Genomic DNA, 26,979 nt, shown 5'->3' with positions numbered 1-26,979 from the left:
TAGTCTTTCCACTGGATTTGGATCTATTTGGATTTTGGAGCAGGCTGGAAATACAGACACCTTGCCCTCATGGGAGAAGAGTCTACCTGAGAATAGAATCTGTATAAAATGTGAAGCAGAGAGAAAAAAGTCCCTGAGTCTCGATAAATTCCCAATCTTAAATCCAAACATGCCTGAAGATCCATTTATTTCTATCACGTAAGCCTATACCTCCTCCTTCTGCTTTAGCCCAGAGTTTAAGGGGTAGTTTCCACTGCAGGAATGGGGTTCACTCTCATTTGCATGCACAACCACCCCAAGTGGAACCAAAAGATTCAGAGTAATGAAAACCAAAGAGCTTCTCGTTCTTCTCACTTTATTGAGGCCCTTCTTGTTTTAGTCTTAGAGGTGAAAAGTTCAAAGCAGGGCCCCCATGTTTCTGTTCTTCTGCCTGGGCAGACAGCATCAGGCCTCTGGGATGACATCTTAGCTACTGTCTTGTCTGTAGGTACTCATTCTTTTTTGTTCAATACCCAAGCAAAACTACATCTTTTATTGCAATCTTCTAAAGCCAAGAGAGTAAGATCCTTCGGATCTCTGCCAAGTGACAAAAGATCACATCATTATTGCCCTGCTTAGCCCTTCCTCCCCATCAAAAGCCTTTAGTATCTGGCACCATCTCAGCTCTTCTCCCAGACTCATCATTTGGAAGCGTCCACCAACGATTTCCCTCTCACCATACTCAACTGTCAGTTTTTAGAACACACCTGCTGTTTTTCACCTCCACTGATCCTGCTGGACCCTTTGGGTGCCCCTCCCTATGCACATTTTGAACTCTCTCTCCACTCACCAGACTGGAAGCTCCCCAAGGGCCCTAATCCCCAGCGTCTATGGTCAAGCCCGGCAGGCGCTCGGTAGCTCTTTGCCGAATGGGTGGAATGCTCCTCACCCACCTGACAGGAAGCCAGCCCCAGAATAACGTGGCCTCAGTGTAGTGAATCTGGACACAAGGGAGTGTGGTGATGGGATGAAGGCCTCACCATGTCCCCCATGTGGGGCTGGAACTCAAACTTCATAGGTGGGCAGAAGACATTGTTGTACATCTCCATGAGGCGCTGCTTGTCACTGGTGGCATCCAGGTTTTCTACGGCATTCTCGATGGCATCCAGACCCTCGTGCTTGGACTGCTCCAGATTCAGCTCAGCAGAGAGGAAGGTGCGTAGCGCCCGGTTCAGGCTAGCGTGGTAGCCTAAATCACAACACTGCTGTGGGACGGAGAAGGCACATGAGCAAACCGTGGACAGTCCCGAGGCTTGGAGGAAGGGGATGGTGGCCCCCGTGGCAAATATGACCCTATCAATGAGACTGGCATTCTGGCTTCCAAGATCTGGGTGAGATTTATGGTTTTAGCTGCCAGTCCAATGGTAAACACGCCTCAGAGGACTGCAGGGTGGTCAGAAGGATAGGATAGGATGAGATTATTTAATCATGTGCTGCGCACGGCTGGCTACTCAGTAAACATGAGAAGAGCTGAGAGTTAAAGGGAATCCTCTTCCATTTTAGGGTTTCTCTGGGGATACCATTATAACAAAATTCAACAACAAAAATATTGCCTGCCTCTCCCTGAGGGTCACTGTGGTCAAGTCACTACACATGAACCAAGCCAGGCCATTTCGGCATTCAAGGTTCACAAATCCCAAGTGTTGCAAGAGCAGGTCATTTACGGAAACTCTGAACTCTCGGGGGCAAATAAAAGAATGGGGGGCAGACTCTGTCGGTTATCACCCCCACCAACGCCCATTCTAAGACGGGCCTCAGCTGCAGCCTCGGATTTCTGCACTAAAGCTCCTGCCCAACAGAAATAATATTTATAAGACCAAAAATTTCTTTTTTCTTTTCTAAGTTTATTTTGAGAGAGAGAGAGCACGAGTTGGGGAGGAGCACACAGAGACTGAAAGAGAGAATCCCAAGGAGGCTCCCTACTGTAGCACAGAGCCAGACATGGGGCTCAAACCCATGAACCGTGAGATCATGACCTGAGCCGAAATCAAGACGCAGATGCTTAATCGACTAAGCCACCCAGGAGTTCCAAGACCAATCATTTCTAAGCATAAGTCTTACTGGGAAAATTCAGATCATGTGAAGGATTCTGATTTTCTAGGGTAAAATGGGAGGAAAAAATGGTATGAGAGAGGCAATATTTAAAAAAAAAAAAAAAAAAAAAAGCAGCACTGGACAGGAAGTCAAGCAACCTTGGCAAAGCCACTCCCCAACCCTGAACCTGTTTCCTTGGCTGTAAAAGGAACAGATTTGGCCAGGCCAGTGGTTTTTAAGCTGCACACCACAGCTGTAAGGTTCTATGGCACTGCTCAGGCTGCCCCTGAGAAGGGGATATTGGGCAGCAAATAGTACAACTGGGAGCCTCCCATCTCTGGTTCAGCCAAACCAGCTTTGCTCTTTTATCTACCTAATATACTGGGATGAGGTCTAGTTTGAAGAAAGAATTCTGCTAGAGACAAAGTCTGAAAATACCTGGACTGATTATAATCCCTAAGGCCCTCTTCAGCAATGGCATTCTGTAACTCTATGACAATATTCCCCATCCCTCCCAAAGGACCCAGACATCCAAATTCCTTGGCCATCCATTATCCCCTCGATTGCTTAAGCAGCTCTGAGATCCAGAACCTGAGAAGAAACATGAGAGAAGAATCCAGGGATAGAGTAGACCATCTGCCTGACTGCTGTTTCATTCCACGGGCAGGCATCAAATGAACTTCACCTAGCTTTTCCCCTTATCACGTTCACATTGGGAGCAGCCACGATTGGGGAATGAAAAGCATGTGATGGCCCTCCTCCTCCTCGTATCTGACAAGGAGCTTAGCAATAGAGTGCCTGTTGGGCTAGGCTCTGGGTCAGTGCCAACAGGCTCTGGCAGGTGCCTGGCTGCAGCGGAAGAACAACAGTGACAGCTTAACTAAAGGCGGAGGATGGAACCTCAGTTGGGAGGGAAAAGCAAATGGAAGCAAGACAAAGGCAGCTGATTGGCAGACTTCACGTGCACGGGCCCTTCCTCCTCCGAAAGAGGCTGCTGGTCTACCCAGGCTGCCCTTGAACTTGTAAACCTTCCTGACTAGCTCTGCGCAGATGCCGATGATGAACTGGATGCCTGTAAATCTATGAGCAGAAGTAACACTGCCCCCAGGGCTGAGCCAGTGGAGAGCTTTGTTGTTACTTAAAAAAAAAATTTTTTTTTAATGTTTATTTATTTTTGACAGAGAGAGAGAGAAAGACAGAGCATGAGCGGGGGAGGGGCAGAGAGAGAGGGAGACACAGAATCGGAAGCAGGCTCCAGGCTCTGAGCCGTCAGCACAGAGCCCGACACGGGGCTCGAACCCGCAGACCACGAGATCATGACCTGAGCCGAAGTTGGACACTCAACCGACTGAGCCACCCAGGCGCCCGGCCAGTGGGGAGCTTTGTATACAGAAGAGAATTAGGGGGAGGCAGGGCACCCCTCATAGCCTTTACATATTTTTGGTCACCCCACTTTCCTCTCCATTTTCTCTACCTTTGCATTGATTCATACCCTTATCTTATACCAGTGCTGTCTGCTTCACTGTCCTCAAAGGTGGCTTTTGTTATGCCACTCCCCTGCTGAAGAATAAAAGCTACACAAGCTTTTATTTTTTTCTAAAGTGAAGTCCACCTTCCTTAATTTGGAAATTTAAAAATGCCTCTATTTTACTAAGTATGCTTACTGTATACCAGATGTGTCCTAAGTGCTTTATGTGCATTCTACATCTTAATCCTAATAACCCCGACGAGGTTGGTATTATCTTAATTTCCCAGGCTAGACAGGTGACGCTCAGCGAAGTTAAGCAAGGCCAATGGCCAGCACAAATGGCAATCTGTCTTCAGTCTGACCATCAACATCACCTCCCTCTAGTTTCTTGCTTTTCTTTCTTCTGCTCTAACCAATGACATACTCCCGCTTAGGGAAGAGGACTGGAAAACAGCAGGCCTCAAATCAGCTACGTGATGGCCAGCAAGCAATGTAGCCTCTCTCAGCCTCCAATGGGGACAACACCGGCCTTGTAGGTTGTTGTGAGGCTGATAACAGGCACTGCATTTACATGCATCTGGCACCACGCAGCCACTTGAACATCAATCACCAAGATTCCCAAACCCCTGACCTCTGCCCTTTCCCCAGCATTTTCTCCCCTTGACATATTTCCCATTCTTCTCACTTGTTGGAAATGGACCCAGTCTTCAAGATCCAAATGAAATTCCCAGCCTCTGGGAAGCCAGCCAGCCCTGCAACCCTGGCATATATTGACCTTGGCCCCCACTCAGAACCACACTCATCTGCAGCCCTCACGTGACACAGAACACACTCCCTCACTCTGTGACTTGCCATCTCATATCACCCCAACCAGAAGGCAAGCCTCAAAGAGGGCCTGACCAGTGTCATTCCTTCTTTGTATCCCTTACCACGAAACCTTGTTCACAGTAGGCATTTGATAAACAGCAGGTGACTGACTGATGCCAGGAGTACAGATTCTAGCCTTTCGGGAAATAATCCATTTAGGCTGAACACCCTACGTCAAGTGGGTAGATGTGGCCACTGAAGCCCATTGTTTTGCTCACTCTGTATGGCCTATGCAAGGCTGCCTGCTGCCTCATTTATGTAACTGTTCTATAGCTTCTCTGTGCCAGAGAGTGGGGGTCTGACTCACAGTGTGCCCTCTGGCTCCTCTATGCCTCCAGCCAAGCCAGGGAGATTTGGAATAGGTTTTCCAGAGCCTTGGCTATCCACAAATCTCCACAAGGGTGACAGCCAGAAACTGAGGCTTTAGCAAAGAAGCAATTTCTGGCAAGGTTAGGTAAACGAGATTTGAATATTTCATCTCTGTTCCTGGGAGAATAGAATAGTGAGTAGAGGCAGCACATTAGTTTTCTCACAATGGGGACAAAGTATGCTTTCGGTGGCTTCTGATGAGTTCTGTGGCCATGCCGAGCTCCCCTGGCCATTGCTGGGTTATATAAATGTTTGATGAAAACTCTCTCAGGGGAAATCAAATTTTTATAAGAATTTAATGATAGCCTATCCAGATGTGTGATGACTTCAGTTGACAGCTCATTAACCCTTTTCTAGTTCATGTCCTCACCCAGAGGCTCTAGAGAAGGCCTAGAAAAGAAACATGGGTGTTTCATAACAGCCTCTTCAAGGTCACACAGAAGAGAAAAATAAATGCCGTTTATAAGATTTCCTACTAAGAAAGCTGAGTTGTCTCATGTCCAACTTGGGTGCACACGGTGTCATAGATTCTCTCCCCGCGTACTTAGCACTCACAACCCTCCGGCTTACGCACGAGGACAACGCCCTGTTCTTCATTCATCCGTCTGCTCCTGGGTTGGGAAAGCCACAGGAGTACGGGGGAGGAAAGCCACATTCCCAGTGAGCCTACAGTTCTTAGACTGTAGGTCAGCTCAGAATGCCTGTTTGGCTTGAAGTCAAGGTTTTCCTGGTGTGTTTCAGATGCCTCGTGCGGACTTCTACAGTCTCAGTTGAAATCTTACTATATTATAAAACGAAGTCAGAGGCTAGTCCTTGTGTCAATGCACTAGCATCGACAAAAATAACTTCTTTTCACTTGTCCTCGATGCTTTCAGCACACATTGCACTTGCGCACCACCAGGAAGGAGGCAGCATGGTGCACATAACACAGATGGCAAGAGACTGGCTTGCGAGTCCTCCCATGTCTTAAAGCAAGCTCTAGAAACTGTGAAGGTCAGAACATTAAGATACCCAGACTCCCTACTCACTCACGCCCTGTTGGCTTACTGCCAAATCATCCTTTGGACCGTTTTTATTGCATGGATCGTCTAGAAAACTACCGAGGGGGCGCCTGGGTGGCTCAGTCAGTTGACGTCCCACTCTTGATTTCGGCTCAGGTCATGATCCCAGGGTCATGAGATCAAGCCCCGCGTCAGGCTCTGCCCTGAGTGTGGAGCCTGCCTAAGATTCTCTCCCTCTCTCTCTGCCCCTAGCCCCAGCTCACACATGCTATAAGAAAGAAAGAAAGAAAGAAAGAAAGAAAGAAAGAAAGAAAGAACTACTAATAATATGTACTAGGAGGGATGACACTCAGAAACATCATGCTGGGCAAAAAAAGCCAGATACAAAAAGTATATACTGTAAAATCCCATCTTTGTGGAGTGTTACAGAAGGCAAAACTAATTTATGGTGAAAGAACTCAAAACAGTGGCTGCTCTGGGGTGAAGGCCTAACTGGGAAGAGAAAAGAGGAACTTTTTGAGGTGATGGAAATATTCTATATCTTCATAGAGATGTAGGTTACAGGATGTTTGAATTTATCAGAACTCTTGAAACTGTAACACTTAAGTTCAGGCACTGAATGTAAACTATATCTTCAAACAGTATTAAAAGGCACAAAACGGAAAAACAAATCGTGCCTTAGGAAATTACCTTCTTCCTCCTCTATTTCTTTCTTCCTTCAACGAATATACAATGTGTTCAGCTATATATTAAGCACACCTTGTATATGTTTATACGGTAAGGTATTTTCTTTAAAGTTTTTATTTACTTATTTAAGTAATCTCTACACCCAATGCGGGGCTTCAACTCACAACCCCAAGATCAAGAGCTGCATGCTCCTCCAACTGAGCCAGCCAGGTGCCCCGGTGTATATATTAAGGCAAAGAGACTTGTTTCCTGCCCTCAGGGAACTTATAGAGGAGACTAAGACACTTTCCTCTGCTGTTAGTGCAGTGACTCAAACTTTTTTTAACTTTCAACTCACAGTAAGAAATACATCTTATCCTGTCACTCACACACACACACACACACACACACACACACACACACACCCCTAACGTAACAGCTTCACAAAATAAAACTTAACCTTACTAGTATGATGTACCAAGATATTTTATTTTCCATTCTATTCTATTCTATTCTATTCTATTCTATTCTACAGCTAGTTCAACCCATAAAAGTGATTTCATGACTTCCCCTAAATGGCTCATGGCCTACAGTTTGAAAACCTACAGTTTGAAGCCCCCTGTGCTTAGTGTTGCAATAAGCCAGTTACATGGAAATTATTTCTTTGTATGTCTATGAATACCTCTAGGGCAAAAATTATTTTTGATGGTAAGCACATAGCCTCATTCCAAAGAAATATTTACTGAGCAGAATGTTATCAGCTTTACAAAAAAAAAAAAAAAAAAAAAAAAAACAGTAATACATCTGTCCTCACCTTAGGCAAAAAACAAAAGCAAAACAAACAACAAACAAAACAAAACCAGAGCGCTTTACTGAGTGGCCCAGAATGCCACAGTAGCCTACACCCACACCTTGGCTGAGCACTGAGGAGGCTGGTAGGGTTCTTTTTCATGAGACCCCATACCACATCCCAGGAAGACAGGCTCTTAACATACCTTTCTTCTTCTTCTTCTTCTTGTTAAATGAGAAAAAGGTGCAAAAGAGCTTGCTACTTCGACTGATTTTAAAACACCTACTTAAATCTGCTAGAGAGTCTATGGGCTGCAAAGCTCATGACTGACACAGCAGTAGGGCCCTCTCTCCCCCTGAGGTCAGCATTTTGGTGAAAGGGGTGGGAAAGGTGCCCCGAGGGCCAAAGAAAGAGGAAAGGACAAACCAGAGGAAGAGGTGTGATGGACTGCATAGCCTGATTTTTTTTTTCGCCAAACGCGAGATACATAGTAGAAATGGAGCATAAGAAAGGATTCTCTTCCTTGTGCTGAGAACAGGCATCTGCCCCAACAGAGAAGAGCCATTCCTCTCAGGAGAAGAAAGGATCTTGTTTAGGGCTCTGACCTCCGCTGAAGGACAGTGTTCAGATTGGCTTCAACAAGCAAAGAGAACAAAGCGGTGCCTGAGCAGGGATCAGGGCTCCACTTACCCAGTAAGACAATGACACTCAGGGCATTAAGAGGCTGAAATCTACTGCATCAAAAATCCCCAGCTGAAGGAACGATTTTATTTATTTACTTATTTTTTTTAAAGTTTGTTTATTTACTTTGAGAGAGACAGAGCAGCCCGAGCGGGAGAGGGCACAGAGAGAGGGAGGCTCTATGCTGTCAGCACAGAGCCTGATGCGGGGCTCAAACTCACAAAACTGCAAGATCACGATCTGAGCTGAAACCAAGAGTCAGATGCTTACCTGAGTGAGCCACCCAGGAGCCCCTGAAGGAACTAATTTAGAAAAGTTCCCCAAGCATGTAAGGCCAGATTTAAGTACCAATGATCTAGTCTAGTTCTGTTTGCCAGAGAGGTCGGGGAGAAGGGAGCAAGGCAGAATTCCAAAACAGTTCAGTGACAAGGCCGGGATGACCTGAATCTTAGACCAGACCCTACGTGGTGTGGTAGAGTGTGGTAGGTTCATGCGCCGGGAAACCACGTCAGGCGAACGAGTGTGCAGGGGGTGGCCAGAAGCTGGTAAAGCCCAGTGGCTGCCCGCTAAGAGCTAGAGGCAAGTATCAGGCCTCAGAGAGAAGGCCAGCCCCGTGTACCTGAAGGCCAGGAGGCTGGGCCGCTGACACTAAGCCAGCCGGCTCTAGGCCCTCCACTTTAAAGACTGGAGGGAAGGGTGTATTTATGCAGCTACGGTCAGGACTGGCTCGGGAACTGGGCCAGATGGGAGGCTGCGGGTGGGAGAGACTGCAAGACTCAACCATGAAGTGCGAGGAAAAGCAGCAGGAGAAACTGGCCAAGGCTGACCCATGAGGCCAAAGACACAAAGCGTATCCCTCGTGCCCGCCCCAAGCAAAACACACGCGCCTAGCTACCTACTTCTCTCGTCATCTTTGTATCACATATCAGAGAGAATGGGCCATATGTCAGGGGCATCTGGATGCCTTCCCGACCAGACCCTCATCTGCAGTGTAACTGGGGGCAGGGAAGCCTCCTGAGCCCCAGTTTCCTTATCTTCAAATTGGAGGTGGTATCACTGATCCAGAGGGCAATATGACCATCAAGTGAAATAGCAGTGGGAGACGTTAAGTGCCATCTAAATATAAGGCACGGCATTCTAACTCCTTAGCTCTTTCCACTCACTTCTATGTGCAAGTGGCTGATGTGAGAGAGTCTTCCCTGGAGACAGAAGCGCATTGCAGTTATGAGCATGAGTTGAGTAATCAGACCTAGGTACAAATTTTGCCCCTGTCACTTATTAGCTGACTCTGAGGAAGTCATCTAAACTCGGAATTTTAAACTGTAAAAGTGGAGACAAGAGTGCCTTCCTCCCAGGATTCTAGTAAGACCTGAAAAAGACAAAGAGGGCTTCACCTGGTACCTGGTACATGGCAAAACCCCTAACGGGCTGTGGCTACTATCTTCGTAATTCTTCTCCAAATGCTCCAAGATGCCGGGGCAACAGGACTGGGGAACGAACACCTGACCAGTTCTCTAAAACCAGGAAAAAGGTGCCCTGGAACCCCCAGCTTTAAGCACTTACATCAATAAGGTCAGACAGGTCGTGAATATAGTACTTGAAGACAGATGCATTGGTTGCCTCCAGAGCCAGCAAGTATTCATTCCGGGCTTTAATGGCCTTCAACTTATTTTCTGTATACTTGGCTTGGCGCTGAAAAGAGAACAAAAGTTCAATTCTGCTTTTTTTTTTTTTTAAAAGGGGAGATTGTTCTCTAAAAGATGAAAGGACAGTACATTCGAGAACCACAATTGTGCTGCTACTCCCTACGCGCTGTCTGCCTTAAATTGGGTTCTAATTCTGTTTAATGAGATTCGAGGGCATAATGTAGATCAATCCAGGAAAGGTTAATGGGGCTCCCTACTTTAGACCCATGTCCCACTTTGGTTCTATCTGCAAATACCATCCTCTATCCTTGTGCCACCGTCCAGAAGAAGGTGTCACTACCTCTGCCCCTGAATACGGGACATGTGAAGCCAAACCCTAGATGTGCAGTCCCTCTGCCAGGTTTGGGAAAGGTTTGGGAAAGGTTTCTATGGTTTCTGGTGAATCTGCTACAGGTGAAGAACTAGGAGCCCTCCGCCCCGGGCCCAAGTTCTTCCAGTATCCAGAATTTCTTCCAGGGCAGACAGCAAGGACTGACTTTCGGCTGTTAGGCCCTAAAGGAACCAGAGTTACCTTGTTCTGTTCTTCACAGCACCTACTGGAAAACTCCTATCGGTCCTGACTTCCACAGTGCTCGTCCCCAGCCCCTAAGCTGCTGAAGCACACGTACCTTCTCCTTCATTTTCTCAATCTTCTTCACCGAGCTCCTCCGGACATGCTTCTCCTCGATGCGGACGTTGGATGAGGAGTCAGGGGAGCGTGGGGTCTGCCGGTCTTCCTGCTTTACCGATTTTCCAATTTGCTTCTCCTCCTGCTTCTCTGCCTCCTTTAGTTTGCTCTGAGCACTGATGCTGTCGGCATTGTACATGTGATATGTCTTCATGACCTGCAAGACACCCCCCGCCCCCACCCCCAGAGGTCAAGCCAACGGGGTCAAGTTCTGCCTTACAGACTGACAGATTCAGATTCATGTCCCACATGAAGCAATACCCTCATACCCTTAAGGGAAAAATTCTTAAGTGTTCGGTTCAGCAAACATTGTATATTAAAGACCACTCCAAAGCACAGGAAAGCAGCACTTGAACTGAGCCAATATGTCTTATTATTAAAATGACTTCGCGTCTCCCATCATCTATTATTCACTTCTATTTATTAACACTTGTAATCATTACTCCTTTATATTGGCTAAGTAATTTGTATTGCTTAGCCGTCTCACAACACCAAGCACGCAGGAAACACCACCACCACTCAGATCCCTAGAGCAAAGCCCTTTCCCTGGCTGGTTAGGAACCCTGAAGAAGGCAGCACTGCCTGTGGAGTAGTCTGCTTTTTGGACATTTCAGATACAAAATACGGAAGGAGACAGGCTCCAAAAGCTCTTTCTCCTGCTCTAGCATTCTAGGGGTCAGTCTGGTCTGCTTCGTGAAGATCGAACGCCCTTTCTCATGGGAACCAGAACAGCAGCAGCAATAATAATGGCAGTTATCATTTACTGAGCGTTTAGTATATGTTTGGCTCTGTGCTGAGTGCTACACACCCATCTTCTCATTTCATCCTTACAGCCACCCTGTGGTCTAGAAAACAACCCTAAGAAGACTATAGACCCACACAATAATTCAGGTAAGAGCCTAAGAAGGAATAAAACCCACATCAGGTGAAACGAGAGCTGCCACGGGAAGGAATATATAAAAGGAGAGAAATATCGTTTTCAAATTCCCCGTCGAAGCAACCGTCTGGGAGTCCAATCTCTTTTCTTTTCTTTTTTTTTTTATTTTATTTAATTTAAAAAAAAATTTTTTTTTTAATGTTTACTTATTTTTGACAGAGAGAGAGAGACAGGGCACGAGTGGGGGAGGGGCAGAGAGAGAGGGAGACACAGAATCCGAAGCAGGCTCCAGGCTCCGAGCTGTCAGCACAGAGCCCGACCCGGGGCTTGAACTCACGAACCGCGAGATCATGACCTGAGCCGAAGTCGGACGCTCAACCGACTGAGCCACCCAGGCGCCACCCAACCTCTTTTCTTAATGAGGAGGCCAGGAAGCCTAGGACTTGTGTGTGTTTCCTCCCAAACATACTTCCAGCCACAAGGTGCCCACTCTTCCCTGCTGGAGCTCTCTGTTCCCACACAGGGGCCCCTAGCTCCTATCTAGGAATTAAAAACACTGATTGCAACTAAGCAAGCTGAAGTTCAAGAGTGCTGACATTTTGGTGCCGTGCGATTTCCTTGAGAGGGAGAAACAGAGTGTGGTAGCTGGGTGCATATGTGTGGGGGCAGGGGGTGCAGAGTGAACAACAGAGGAGAGTACGGGTATTATATTGATAATAACCTCCAGCACTTACTTATTAGTACGTGCTGTGTGTCGGAGGCTTTATGTGTGTTTTCTCACTTAACCCTTACAACAACTCTGTGAAAGATGCGATTATTTCCACTTGTAAATATGGGGAAACCAAGGCTGAAGGAGACAAACTATCCCATCCAAGGACACACAGCTAGTAAAGGGCAGAATCAGGATTCAAACCCAGGTCTGTCAGATCACCAAGTCCACATTCTTAGCCATTAGGCCCCCGTGTCTTCCTCGGAACAGGACCAGAGCTGGATTAGTTGGGAGGAAAGGTTAAGTTCAGTCAAGGCAGGTTTACAAAGAGGAGCTGGTTTTATTAATGGCTTCATATTAGAGCAGTGGTCTCAACTGGGGGCTAATCTGGAGGCATTTTTGATTGTCACCACTTGGGAGCTTGCTACTGGCATCCAGTGGGTAGAAGCCAGGAGGCTGCTAAACACCGTAGGCACAGGACAGCCCCCACAACAAAGTTGTCTGGCCCAAAATGTCCATGGTGCCAAGGCTGAGAAACCCTGGGTTAGAAGGACCTTATGGATGTACTGATTCTTTAGGATCAGCTAGAGGTGGTGGAAAGAATAAAGAATATTGGGGCATTGACAAAATCAAAGTACATTAGAGTTTAAAGGTCTCATTTTGGATACAGAGTATCTTAAATCAGCTTCACCTTATTTTGGACCTGACATCACTTCCCATAATAAGATCAACTCTGTATATTCTCTACACAGGAGAACTGATATTTAACTGGTAGCATTAAAAGCCTTTCTAAGTAATTCAAACGGTCTTCCAGATTCCAGGCTGACTAAGAAGTGAGGAAGAGGCATCTGTTATCCTGTCTGAAGAAGGGTATTCAGGAGACCACATTTTCTTTCTTTTCATCTGAGTATGGATTCAACAGCTTGAATGAACAGTTACAAAAATGAATGATTTTTAAGAAAGCAGTTTTCCATTTCCTGAAGATGCATGATAAATAAAGAGGAAACACTATGAATAATAATAAAAATCAATGATTTATATTGCTCCTTTCCACCAAAGAACTCTCTCTCTTTTTTAAAAGCTTATTTATTTTCAGAGAGAAAGAGAGAGACAGCACCAGGAGGGGAGAGAGAATCCCAAGCAGGCTCTGTGCTGTCAGCGCAGAGCTCAATGTGGGGCTTGAACTCAGAACCGTGAGGTAATTACCTGAGCTGAAATCAAGAGTTGGATGTTTAACTGACTGAGTCACCCAAGCGCCCCTGAAGAACTCTCTTTAAAAGAGTAAAATACTACCTCATCTAAGAAACTATGAATTCTTAAGAGTAAGCATCACTTCTTCTTTTGTGTTTTCTTCTCTTCTCCACAGTTGGGAAATGCGTCATCTACACAGTAGTAGTTTTACAATCAATGTGGTTGCCCCAATGACTTAATGACACTAAATCTCTCCTTTGTGGAAATATGGAAGAAGTATAACTAGTATCTTTCAACTTAACGCAAAACTGAGGTATCCAGAGGCCAAAGCTTGAATAAGTGATGCCAAAACAATTGAAGAAATAGGGAAGTCAAGATAGGACTTGGAGAAATATATACATAGTGAGGCAAATACAAACTAGGGAAAAAACTCAGAAGTCTAAATTCTCAGTTCTATGAAGAGAATTCACTTTACTTCAAAAAAACTAAATCTTAATTCATGCCTTAACTTTAATTCATGCTTTCTCTCCAAGCCACACTAAAATCATAAAAAAGAGTTACTATTATTATTATTATTATTATTATTATTATTTTAGATATAAACTGAGGAAAACAAAAAGAATGAAAGCAACACATAAAAAGCAGGGAGGCAAATAGTAAATATCTACCAAACCTTAAACCAAAAGTAGGCAGAACCAAGAAGCAACCAGACTTATATCAAAGAAGCTCTAGGGAACTGGTGGCAGTGAGATGAAGGTGAAGCTAAAACAAGAGAAACTGCTGGAAGCCCAAGAATCACTGGACTATCAGATTTCAACTCCTTCCCCTCCACAGTGAAGGACTAGAGGCTTATTTTTATAGGGAATCTATGGATTGGGAACACTGGGCTCAGCTGAGGACAGGGGTACTGAACTTAAAACAGGAGGATCACTGAAAATTCTATACTGAATATTGTAATGGCCTCAGCCTCTTCATAACTCAGACCTCAGACATAGGCAGGAGGTCAGAAAAGCCTTGTCTAGGGAATCTGACCATCCAAGATAAAAGACCTAGTAATACTGGTTATCAGGGCTTCCCCAAGGACACACCTCAGTCAGATCACAAAATCCACATTCCTAGCCACTAGGCACCAGTGTCTTCCTCTGAATAGGATGAGAGCTGGATTAGTTGGGAGGAAAGGTTAAGTGTAATTAACCAGAACTTCCAACCAGCTTTTCAATGCCTTGCTTTTTCTTTAAATTTTTATTTAATTTTAGAGAGAGAGAGAGAGTATGCATGCGAATGGGGGAGTAGGGCAGAGAGGAATTGAGAGAGAGAGAGAGAGAGAGAGAGAGAGAAAGAGAAAGAGACAGAGAGAGAGAGAGAGAAAGAGAAAGAGAAAGAGAAAGAGACAGAGAGAGAGAGAGAGAGAGAGAGAGAGAGAGAGAGGAGAGAATCCCAAGCAGACTCCATGCTCAGTGTGGAGCCCGATGTGGGGCTCGATCCCATGACCCTGGGATCAGGACCTGAGCCAAAATCAACAATCGGACGCTCAACCAACTGAGCCACCCAGGTGCCCCAACACTGCCTCACTTTAAAATATGAAGGCAGCTAAAACTTACCAAACATTTAAGGAAAACATCTAATATGAAAGGCCAAGACCAAAACAAGCAATTTAGAGGGAACAGAAAGTAAGTATACAGAAGGGAAAAAGCTTCAAAAATAATCAATTATATCTCTAGAGAGATCAATGAAAAATTAAAAGACATTGTATCATGAAACAAGAACAGAATGCAGCAAAAAAGGAACATTTAGAGAACAATAAAGAGCTCTTGGCAATTAAGATTCAATTCAAATACTTTTCTAAGGAGCCGAACTTCGTGCCCTTCCTCTGGAAAGACATGCAAAAGTTATCACCTCATATTGTACTTGCTGCTTTACTTTTCTCCCTTCTATTAAAACTAAATGCCTTGAGTTCAGGGATATTTCTTATTTGTCTTTGTATCCCTAGTGCCTACTGCTGGAGACAAACAGTCAAGTAGAGTTGGGGGACTAGTAACAGACATGGCTTCAAGGGAGCAGGTGCTAAATACCAGTCTGCAGTGGCTCTGCCAGCAGACAGCTCCAGCACCAACTCAAGGAGTCATATATTCAGGGGGAGCACAGAAGCATAAAACATCTGGGGTAACAACAGCCCCTGTGTCCCAACACCTCTTCTCGCTTTCTCAGTTCTAGGGCTTACTTGACTCTTCCTACTTAGCCAATCCATGTGGCTTCAGTGCCATAGCCTCCTTCCTGTGGGCACTTGCTGAGCTTTTCCAGATACAACCAAGGCAGAGAATTCCAGAGTTCTTTGGGAAGCTGTGTGCCCCAAATTCAAAGGCATTCCTGGATCACCGGTCTGAAAATGAAAACCACTTATGCCACAGCCTATAAACTAGCCAATTCATTATGGAGGAAAAAATACATGGAAGAGAATGCTCACTAGGGTTGCTCTCTGAATGGCAGCTGTGGGAAGCAACCCCTGGCACAGAATGCCATGTCAGGGAAATCAAAGGTCCTTCAGGCAGAAAAGAGGAAGTACAGAGGGGCAGCTGGCCACTTATGGTGTGAGTCTGGGCCTCTTGCCCAAAGGCATCTTTATTTGGGAATACTCAGGCCCTGCCCTGAGGATCATCAAGGTTAAAAAGTACTTAAATTATAAACCTTTGGGTAATCAGTCTCCTAAAAAGAAATATTTTGGGCAATAGGGGAGATGCAAGCTAAGGAGAGTACTGAATATGGTGGGTTCCTTATATCCCTGGTTTCCTTTATTCCATGCCCACAAATAACTTCTATTGCCCACAGGGTCATTGAAACAAGAGGCCCTTTCCTGCCTTCCCAAAAAGCAAATAAGGGGAAACCTCCTTATAAGATCTCCTTTGTTCTCCTCTTAACTCCTCTGACAGACAGAGGATAGAGAACATTCAGCAAGTAGCTTCCCAAAGCCAGCATATAATAGTGCCATGTAACTACTTGATGAAACCATCGTCCCATGCAGGGTGACCAATCATCCTGGCTTACCAAGGACTTCCCTAGGTTTAGCACTCAAAGTTTCATGCCCCTGAAAACCCTTCATTCTTAGGAAAACTGGGATAGTCAGTCACCCTAATGCCATGGTGCCTGACTGGGGCCAGTCCTATACTTATCTCACCCCACAGAGGAAGAAACTCATAATTCTGTTCTCTGAACTTGCTAATGGCCTATAGAATCTGCAAACTTATTTGACCCTTAACTACTGCCTAATATTTTTGAAAGTATGACTGGAGATGTCAGTATATGAAGTATGTGGAAAGCTGGGTCATAGAGGTTGGGACATCCCCCAGGATCATATAACTAGTGGCAGATCAGGTAGAATCTGGGTTGCCTACTTCAGAAGATTCTAGTCACTAGATGAAGGTTTTTCAATCTTGGTACTATTGACATATTAGGCAAGATAATTCTTTGTTGCAGGGGGCTACCCCATGCATTATAGGATTTTAGTTGCATCATGAACTCTAGCACACCCCTACCCCAGTTGTGACAACCAAAAATGTCTACAGACATTTCCAGATGTCCCCCTGGAGAAAAAAATCACCATGCTTGCAAATCACTATACTAGACCCTTCTGGTTTCCCTCGAACTTTCCAGTGTTCTCTACTCTTTCTTCCCTTCTCACTGCTAGAGGAAAAGAACAAACTTTAATTTTGGCCTTGGCCAAATTGACAAATTAAAAGAGTGTGTACCCAGGGATAAAAGGTACAGCATAGGGAATACAATCAATGGTATTATAATAGTGTTGTATGGTGACAGATGGTAGCCATACTTGTGAGCACAGCATAACGTGTAGATTTGTTGAATCACTATGTTGTATGCCTGAAACCAACATAACATTGTATATCAACTATGCTTCAATAACAAATATAATAAAATAAAAATAAAAAGAGTGTATACCAATTCATCTCATGGCAACAGACTCCATGCCCAGCCAATTCTCAGTTTGCATGCCAGCAGGGAGATTTTAAGCTCTGCGTGGAGCAGGAAAGCACTGGCCAATGCTGGACTGCCTGAAGACCACAGTCCAAGTTGCCAGTTCAGCCCCCTCAAACCAGAGCGGCAAGTTCTCTGGTTTTCTTCCTCATTCCTGCATGAATTATGCCCTTTCCCTTATTTATTTATTTATGTATTTATTTATTTATTTATTTATTATTTTAAATGTTTATTTCTGAGAGACAGACAGAGACAGGGGCGGGGGGGGGGGGAGAGAGAGAGAGGGAGACAGGCTCCAGGCTCTGAGCTGTCAGCACAGAGCCCAACGTGGGGCTAGAACTCACAAACCGTGAGATCATGGCCTGAGCTGAAGTCGGATGCTCAACCAACTGAGCCACCCAGGTGCCCCTTCCTTATTTAAATATTTTTTAAAAATCATAGGATATTAGGAGATCTTGGACTCCGAGCAAAGCCAATGGATCCTCAGACACTGTTCTTTCACCGCTACCCCAAGTCCCACTGCAGAAGCAGCAAACTGGGTTTGAACTAGTTTGGGGTTTGTTGCTTGTTCATCCTGTGCCTCCCCAGAAAGAATAAAGAGCAGAGGCCCAAGATACTTGCAAAAAAATAAAAAGATTCTTATAATGACTGAATGTGTCAAATTTTATCTTAGTGAATTCTTTGCCAGGATATGGGAGTAATAGGGTGCCTAGAAGATGCTCTAAAAATAAAGAGCAGAAGTAAAGCATTACAAAGACAACAGGGTTCAGGAAAACACATCTAGTCTGTAAATGGTTCACATCAACACGCTTCTGTTTTTATAAAGAGCTTTAACTGCACTTGAAAGAAATGAAAACTTGGGAGTTGAACCAAAGAGTACCATCTATCTGCTCTCCTTCAGAGTAGAAGGGTCACACAGCAGAATTCCAAACAAACTGAGCGTCACTGGAGACCAGTCTGATGACTACTCTATCCTATTTACTTGTTCAATAGTTGCCATGACAAAATGGCCACACCTAGGCTTTTGGATCAAGAACATGGAATTCTCTGATCCCAAATGTCTGTGATGCATGTCACCACTGCCTGTCTTCCTGTAAATTAGAAAGAAAGAAAGAAAGAAAGAAAGAAAGAAAGAAAGAAAGAGGAAGGAAAAGAAAAAGAAAAAAGGAAGGAAGGAAAAGAAAGAAAGAAAGAAAGAAAGAAAGAAAGAAAGAAAGAGAAAGAAAGAAAAGAAAGAAAGAAAGAAAGAAAGAAAGAAAGAAAGAAAAGAAAATGCAGTGAATAAGCAAGTAAACACAGGAAATCAATTTCACCTTCCCAACAGGATGGGGGCAACCCCAGAGACTGACAGCAAAGGCCGGGCACAGGCCAGCTGAAGAAGGGGGCCTTGAAAGGCTTTAGCTGTATAATCAAAATATTCCTTGTACGGCAACAGGAATTTCCTTGGTGTGCATATGTGTTCTAATTATATTTAACTAAACACGGCTAGGGAGAAAACCACCACCACCTTCCAGTGCATGAAGAAATGCATCAGCCACAGGCATCATGTGCCTAAAGTGCCAGTCATTTCAAAACAGATTGTATTTTCTTCTCCAAACCTGAAGCCTGCCTCTTCACTGAGGTTTGGCCTTTATAAAACCCCGGGGAGTCGGTGCAAAGCTCTCTCTGCCTGAATCGGCCCCTTAGATTGGGGGCATTTAGGCCTCTGTGCTTCCCTCTAGAGCACCCGCTCTGGTCTCAAACCTATAGATCAATGCAAGAACTGATGCAAAACCTTGCACATCAAGTCCTTTCCAACAGACACATATTAATGGTACGATGCACACTATGTTCTTTGCCATTAGGTTTGGGGTTCCTGGTTTGCTGCTAATGGGAGTCAGTTGTACTGATGAGAGGCCTTGGCTGGTCTCTGGCGATGATGCCCCCACGAAGGCAGAGTTAGTTCGCGCAGCCAAGGAGGGATCTGATTCTGAGAGTGTTGTTTTGGCTCACTCAGATTTGAAAGTAAGAGTGTGAAGAAAGAAATGGGTGGAGTCACCCCCAATGGGGACCATGCACTGCCCTCAACCTCAGCTCAGTTCTGTTGCTGATGTGACCATGGCCACAAGCTGCCAAATGCTGCTTCCCTCTGCTTGTTAAAGAGCCAGGCACCCATATGATTTACCGAGTAGAGCTCATTCAGGACCTTCATCAAATCATCTTGGAGCTGCTGGCCGACTTCTTTACTCTGCAAGGAAAGAGGAATGAAGGTTAATAGGGAAATAGAAGGAGGGTGGAGGGGGCGACAAAGGCAAGAGCAACACTGGCTCTACAACTAACACAGACTCAATTAAGGCCCATTATTTAATCCAGCAAATCAGATAACCACTCCGATCCGACCCAATTACGGTCAGATTACTCAAAGAGTTTTAATAAAATGAAATGCGCCCCTTCTATAGCCTAGCTAAGGCAATCATGTGGAGGCCAAGTGGGTAGAGGCTTTGATTTTTCGATTGGTCTCCAAAGGGCAGGCCTAAAAGCCACCTCCTAACTAGCAACTATTGTTTCTCTGAGACTTGCAGTCGAGCCTTCCTGAGAATCAAGACTTCCTGGATGCAAGTCAGATATGAAATAGGATGAGAGAGAAAGAAGCATATAAACATCCAAGGACTTCAAAGTACCTGACTAAAGACCTCCCAGCAGGAAGGGGTTATTTGTCTTATTTGATTTACTTCTACCCCAACCCCCCAGGGCAGTAGTACCCCAATAATGACTCTGGTGTGCAGATTAGCTAACGCTCCTCAATCCTGATAATGGATGTTAAGGGGTCTCCAACCGGCCAATCCTAAGTGGCAGTGGCTCTTGGGTTCTTTGCTGCTGCCATTGAGGGCTGGCATCTCACCACCCAGATGGAATAGCAGAAATAAGGAAGAATGAAGAAGCAGGAAGGAAAAAAGAGCCACGCCTTCTATACTGAGTGGTTTTTTTTTTTGGTTTTGTTTTTGGTTTTTTTTTGCCGAGCCCAAGGGAGCAGGGGCTAAAACACTGATTGGCATCACTGGGTCATGAGGGGAAGCCCTCATTTTATCTTCTGCCAGCTCTATTTCTTTCCTACAAATCAGATACCAACAGTGACCTTCTAACAAAAGGAAGAATACTACCCATGGCACCGCTCAGCTCCCGGGCAAAGAAAGGAAGAGTTCTTGCATGTCAGAAACATAGTCCTTTATGATCTTGCTTTTTCAAGATGTATGATTATAAAACCATTTTTTTCCTGATTACAAAAGGAGTATATGTATTGTAATTAATAAGAACACTGGAAAAACAAAAAATACACACACACAAAAGAAAACTGTAGAAAACATCAAAAAAGAAAAAGTAACTTAATTCCTACCACTAAGAAATCACCCCTCTAGACTTTATTTTTCAAATCTTTTTGGTATGATTTTCGTGAAATGGGGGTTGCATTATACACACTGGAACTTAACTTATTCACTTAAATAAATGTTATAAATAGTTCCCTACGTGTTATTCTTCCAGAAAATTATAAAAGATTATATTGACGTAGCTCCTATTCTTGGACATTTACTTTGCTTATAAATTTTTATGATAAAACACACTGTATTCAGTTACTTTGTGCATAAGCTTTGCGCACACCTTTCATTATTTTCTCCTAGAAGTAACATTGCTGAGTCGAAGACTACTCATTGATGCACCAGAAGCACATGTGCATGTTGCTTCACTTTTTTCCTCTTGACAAGTTGACATGATGTCCTGTTGTGATTGGTAGTCCTTTTGATCGTAATGAGCCATTTTCATTTCTCTTTAATGCTTTGCCATTTTCTACGAAGGAATTAATTATGGAATATAACATGTGTGACCTTTGTGGCGGCTACACCGGACTCATTACACCTGGCTGTGTGGAAATGGGCGGAAGGAGGCCTGAATGAGCAATCACAAGATTCCCCTACTCCTGGCTCCTCCACCATCAAGAAGATAACTTTGAACAACACGATTAATCTCTCTCTGGGCCTCTCTTTTCCTTTCCATAAAATGAAAGGCTAACACATCCTAAGGCCCTTCCTAACCTCTGCCATTCTATGATTCTTCACGATCTTTTGCCTGGCTTCTTGAGTCCACGTTAGATTCAACCATTGCCCACTTCAGGGTATGGTTGGTTGGCTTCATTCCACACAGTAGGAGATGGTGAGCGAGTTCCCCTTCGGGACTGAGACGCTCTACAAAATGGATGGCTTCGGGCGTATCTTGCCAGTCTTAAATTTACCATTCCCAAATGTCTCTCATTCAATGCCCTCAACCACTGGAAGAAGCCACAAGAGGAAATGCCTTTCATCTAGAATCTCACATACCAGCCTCTCCTTCCCATCATGAAGGGAGCTGAGCTCCGCTGAAGCAGCAGAGATCCAAGGAGGTGAAGTGAGGCAAAATGACTCACCAACCAGCCCCAGAGTCAGCAACAAGGCCAGGAAGTGACCACGAGTATCACTTCCAAACACCCTGCCCTCTGGCCTCCAAGCCAACTCCCTTGTCAGCCACCCATCCTCCCTTACTGCCTCCTTGTGTTTAAATGGTAGAGGTTCCTGGAGAAAGCTCCCATTCCTCTACCCTGTTGCTCGCCCATGACTTAAATAACTTAGCCGCAGGAGGAGGGGGGGAGGGGAAGGGAGGAGGGGACAAAAGCATAACCAATAAAAAAGCAATTAAGCCCAGGCAGATGTTTCCTTTCGTGTACCGATTAGTTGGAAAAGGACCGACTCAACTATTATCCCTGTTTATTTGAACAGGCTGCCGAAGCGGATTCTGACTTACGGCTCCCTGTGGCTGAGGGCTGGGCTGGGAACACACGTGAAGCTAGCCCAGTCAAAGTGTCCAAGAGAGCCCCTGGCAATCAGGAACAATTCTGACACAAGTAGAGAGTCAGGAACTAGCCAGTGCTTCCCTCTCCTCTCTCGGATGCTCAAAGGCCACCCATTCTCTGTTTCGGAAACCTTCACTGTGTGCCTCTGGGGACAGCGTGGGGACAGCGTGGCCCCAGTGTGCCAGGAAGGGCTTCCGTGCTGGCCGGCCACTGTGGAAGGGTTGTAGCTGGGAAGCTACAAGGGGGCCCCACCCAAAGACAAAAGGGACATTTAATCCTGGGAACAACAAAACCTGATGAGAATGAAGTCTGCAGGGCTCTTCCGTTCCCTCCTAAAAACATGCAACGGGTTTCTAGGCAGGGAAGAAAAAGAGACTTTACAGAGCAGTCTTTGTGCCCTATCACACAGCCTGCATCTCTTTTCTTTAAAATTTCTTGGAAGAGAATGAGTCATCTAAACATTGCAGGAAACCAAATAGAAGTCGAGGGGAAAAATTACTTTGGGCAAAGTTTTTCTCTTAAATGTTTGCATAGTAATCTTTGCCTGGAAAAAAAATAAGATGCCTAAATTTAGAATAGAGATGTGGCACAGTTAACAATGCGGGTTCCATGGGATAGGAAGTGCAATGGTGTCTTAGGCGGGGATCTTTTATTTTGAAACTCACCACAACTGCGCCAGCCAGAGCGTGTTTCCCGGGGCCCCCACTCTGCCTGCTGCTGGGGTGGAGCTGATCCGGAAGGCAGTGAGATCGCTACAGCTCCTGCCAGCTGTGCATTTACAAAATGGGCAGGGAATCCTCCTTTTCCAACAGAGAACAGCACTGGATGACACAAACGAAACGCACAGCCGCATTTCCCCAAGACTGGAATCTTCCAAAGCCACCTCACTCAAAGAAAGGGGACAGCGGCAGAAATGCAAAGGAACAAGAAAGAGGCTACTCGGTCTTGGGCTGCCTGACGCTAAGGCTGGTCACTCTTCTTTGGATGGATGCATCTCCTGAGCTTGGATGGCTTTGTCTATTAGCATTTCCCAAAGAATGCACAGGATGAAAGGGCTTTCAAACTGGTCCTCATCCCGGGAGATTACCTCTTACCTTGTCTGTAGCTGTTTTGCTTCGCAAATAGTGGGGTGGGTGGGCCATTGTTCGTGGCCTATTCCATCTATTCTACATCTACACCACAAAGCCGTATTATTTGACAGGCACAAAATCACCCCGTTTGTATGAAAGAAAAAAAGAGGAAGGCATGCCTCTGCCATGTGGTGAGAGCTAATTTCGGCCCCATCCCAAGGCTTAGCCTGTCAGCAGGTAGAAACAGTAGGGTCATTTAGCTCTCTGCCGATTAGCCCGTGTCAGCAGTTTTCCAAAAAAGAATCCAATTTTCAAGGGCACGTATCTCCCTTCGCCAGTGCTGGCACCCCCACCCCCAAAGATATTTCTGAGGCCAACCGTTAAAAGATCCAGTTTAAAACTGAATTTACATTCACGGGTTTCAGAGGAAAGGGACATGAACCCTATACAAAGCTCTGGCAGCAGGAGGAGTGCCACCAGATGCACAGTGACAGTTTCAGGGGCACTCGTTCGGCACTTCAAAGAGGCCAAGTTTCATGGGCTGGAGCTTGGCCCGAAATGCTATCGGTGGGGAGGACAGGGGTAAAAGGAGTGGGTGTTTGGCAGTGGGTCCGGTGGCAGGGGACGGTGGACACTGTCTGGCCTCTCCCCTACCCGCCTCAGCCCATCTAAACAAGTGGTGCCGTGTGAAGTTGTGGGCGAGGGAGGGTGGTGATCCCGGAGGTGAGAGCTCAGAAATGATGTCTAGATTTCTCCCCCGGCCGCAACACTTGTGTATATGCAGAGGGACTCTTTGTACTCGGCATGTGCTCATTAAGATACCACGCGAGGGCTCCAGGAAGGCTGTGCTCCAGTTACGACTTAATACTCTGGGGAGCCCAGGGTAGTATAAAATACAAAATATATTGAATTGCAGAACTTTTACAGAGAGGTAGGCTGGGAGCTGGCATAAGAGGGACACTTAAAGTGCTTTTGCCTTCTAAAGACAGGGTAGACCGGGATTTCAAAATGCACATTTTTAAAGTTGCAATCCAGTACATCATAGTGTGTCTACAATAAAAGTACTTATTATGCGCAGTGCACTCTGCTCATGCCTACTCTTTTCTCTTCTCTCCTGTTTTTTTTTTTTTTTTTTTTTTTACGTTAGTCATAACTCACTAAGTGCAGTTTACAACTCATTAATGAATCTTTATACACAGGTTTAAAATGACTGGGTACGCTGTAATTGTAGAATTAATAAAGAAAATAGTGGGTCAGGGACTGGAGCCCACCAACCAAGACAAGCACTAAATGACTCGCCCTCTCAAGGTGGCCGATCGGGTGTCGGGAAGCAAGTTCAATTCCTAGATCTTGGCGAGGGGGAAATGCTGGATTTCAAGGAGTGAGCAATAAAGAGTCTGTTGGCAAAATATTTAGAGAAGGCCTATTATGTGTGAAGCACTTGTGGTTTGACTGGGAATACGGCAGTATACAAAACAGTTTAAAATTTACAATCCACTGAGAAAGATGGACATTAATCTGATGTCAGATTACCATAACTATCAGAACACAATTCTTGCAGTCTCAAAGGCATTATTAGAAATGGAATTTCTTAAGCCAGTTTTCTATTCAAGATCAGTATTTTTTTTCTATCTCAGCAAAGAGGTTTCCGCACTTCAACCTAACCCCAGAGCAAGCTAGATGATCTAGCGTGCCAGAGCAGAAATCCGATTTCAAAAAAAAAAAAAAAAATCTAGCTATTATACAGCATATCCCTTTTCTTTGAATTTGCCTTTCTAAGTGATAATAGATATTTCAGGTTATAATGACATTGCTTCATTATAAGTGACTCCCAAAGTGGGCACATTCCACTTTCAAAGAATCTCTTGAGCTTGTCAGCACCTGTAAAAACCAATCTCACCAGTGGCTCCTTCACTTCGAAGTGAACTGGTCTGGTTAAGCGCTGCCAGTGACGAGAGTCATAACTTAGAAGAAAATGTCCAAAACCTGATAGTCTGAGACTCAATACCTGTCTCCGAATTCGCCTTCTAACACAACTGGTTTCTCAATTAGATTCTCGTTTAATTATCTGGATTACTTAGACTAAACAACAACAAAAACTAGATTACAATTTTTGAAGCACCTCTCTGTCTCCCGTGGTGCCTGGCCCACTGCTTTGTGTATAGGAGACATGAAGTAACAAGCCGTTGAATCAATTAGATCAAGTTTTAGCTTAAACGCTGTGCTTTCACATAACAACAAGAAAAAAAATATACAGTTGCCTTCTCTTCATGCAGATTATTAAAAGCGGAAACATCAGAAGTTGCCCACATATGCTCCCTCACAGTTGAGCGCAAAAAAGGTGAAATGGCTTTTCCAGGATCACACAGCTGTTTGGTATCCTGTCTAGGACCACATGCCATACTGGAAGAGGGTGAAGAAACATGCAGGCTCTGGGTGGGGCAGGATTTGAATCCTTCCACTACGTGATCGCATGACCTTGGGTAAACTACAACTGCCCCGTGCCTTAGTTTCCACATCTGCAAAACAGGGTAATAATGAGATAATCCAGGTAAAGTCCTTCAAACAGAACCTAGCACTTAGGATGCTCAAGAAAGCTCTTCTTATATTAGAATCCAGTCCTCTTAACACAGACTTGAGCGGTCTTTCTACCACCCTGTGCTCCTTATGTGTCCTCGGAACACATTAATGATCATGATGTGTGGAACTGGGAAGGTCCCGGAAGCTAATCCCCAGGCAGGGATGCAGCTAAATCTCTCAGATGGAAGAGCTCTAGCAACATACAGGGAAGAAGAATCTTTGCTTTTCCTTATGCCTGCTGCCGCGCCATCTATTCTCCGTGGTGTCAGTAAGAACCAAGGTAACAATGACTCTGAGAAATATGCAGTTTTCCTGAGAAGGGAACAAAGAGGTGTTGAGCCAAAAGGAGGAAATTGGGGGAGGTGGGGAGGGGGGTAGAGAGGTGGTATAGAAGGAAAATAAGGAGGATAGAATTACTTTTTATCCCTTCAGGAAGATTAAACAGAAAAAATCCTTCTCAACTGTGCAACTGGGACTTCGTTCAATTGGGGTCATAAATTAAATGTCGGGAGGTAGGAGCCCCCTACCGCCTGGGTCAGCAAAGTCAAAGACTGCCCATTACCAAGTTCTGGTTCAATGAAATCCAGGGGCTTTCTCCTCCAGGGCACTTGTTTCTGAAAGCCATTTCCTTAAGGTTTTTCCAGAAGTTCTGCAATGTCTGACTAGTCAGACTTAATAACCACAGTAATGCTAGTGGCCCTGGGAGAAAATCCATTCCTTGGCATGACCGTGAACTCTGCAGATTCAGTTCCTACCTTCCACGGATGCTCGCTCTGCTCTGTTGCAAGTAACCAGAACCTCTTGCCACGGAAACACCTAATTCAGATAAGACTGACTCCCACTGGACTGGGGCAGAGCCATGGGATGGGGCTGGGGGCCAGGAAGAGGCTGGAGGCCCTCTGCTCTCCCAAGATCTCAGATGGCACAGACTAAAACACAGTCCTGTAACAACTTGAATGTTCCCCTATGGCTGTTTCTATCTCTTACAATGACCGATTATAATACTAAGAAAATAAGCTGAAGGCAACATCCTTTAAAAGGAAAGAGACAACTAAGTCTGAGGCTTCATTTCTTAAATCACCACTGTGAGCCTTTTCTTGGCAAATTTCCATCTTTAACTCTTCTGGATAATGATTTTAGCAGAAGTGTAATAATTGTCTTCAGGCTCTGATCTCTAGTGCCAAAGCATTTCTTGAGGTCATATCGAAGATCTCCCAGGCAGGACACTAAAGTCATAGAAATGGTGTCTAGGTAACTGTGGTGCCCTGGGTAGGCCAGGACACAGGGGACAAAAGACACAAAGGCAAACAGGCAACATGAGAGCACAAATCTCTCAGCAACTGTAAAATGAACGCGGGAGAAAAAACAATCAATGGCTTGGAACTGGGCAAGAAGCAGCGGTGGGGGGGGGGGGGGGGG

The 26,979-nt window shown here is 45.1% G+C and overlaps 1 protein-coding gene across 5 annotated transcripts in view; it reads right to left on the bottom strand.

The window, feature by feature from the left end:
* SRGAP2 (SLIT-ROBO Rho GTPase activating protein 2) overlaps positions 1–26,979 on the bottom strand; it is a 233,672-nt gene that overhangs the window by 59,663 nt on the left and 147,030 nt on the right. For 3 of the 5 annotated variants that reach the window (XM_060644305.3, XM_060644307.3, XM_060644313.2), the window contains exons 5-8: positions 19,217–19,279; positions 10,230–10,445; positions 9,479–9,607; positions 1,020–1,244 (exon numbers count right to left, since the gene is read on the bottom strand). In XM_060644305.3, the coding sequence (XP_060500288.1) occupies positions 1,020–1,244; positions 9,479–9,607; positions 10,230–10,445; positions 19,217–19,279 (633 nt within the window). The remainder of the gene's footprint in view (positions 1–1,019; positions 1,245–9,478; positions 9,608–10,229; positions 10,446–19,216; positions 19,280–26,979) is intronic. The other 2 variants (XM_060644306.3, XM_060644308.3) reach the window with 1 other exon arrangement.

The sequence above is a fragment of the Panthera onca genome, chromosome F1, assembly GCF_046562875.1.
Source record: "Panthera onca isolate mPanOnc1 chromosome F1, mPanOnc1 haplotype 2, whole genome shotgun sequence".
NCBI classification, from domain to species: Eukaryota; Metazoa; Chordata; class Mammalia; order Carnivora; family Felidae; genus Panthera; species Panthera onca.
The sequence above is the reverse complement of the archived record's forward strand: the minus strand, read 5'-3'. Positions and strand labels throughout refer to the sequence as shown.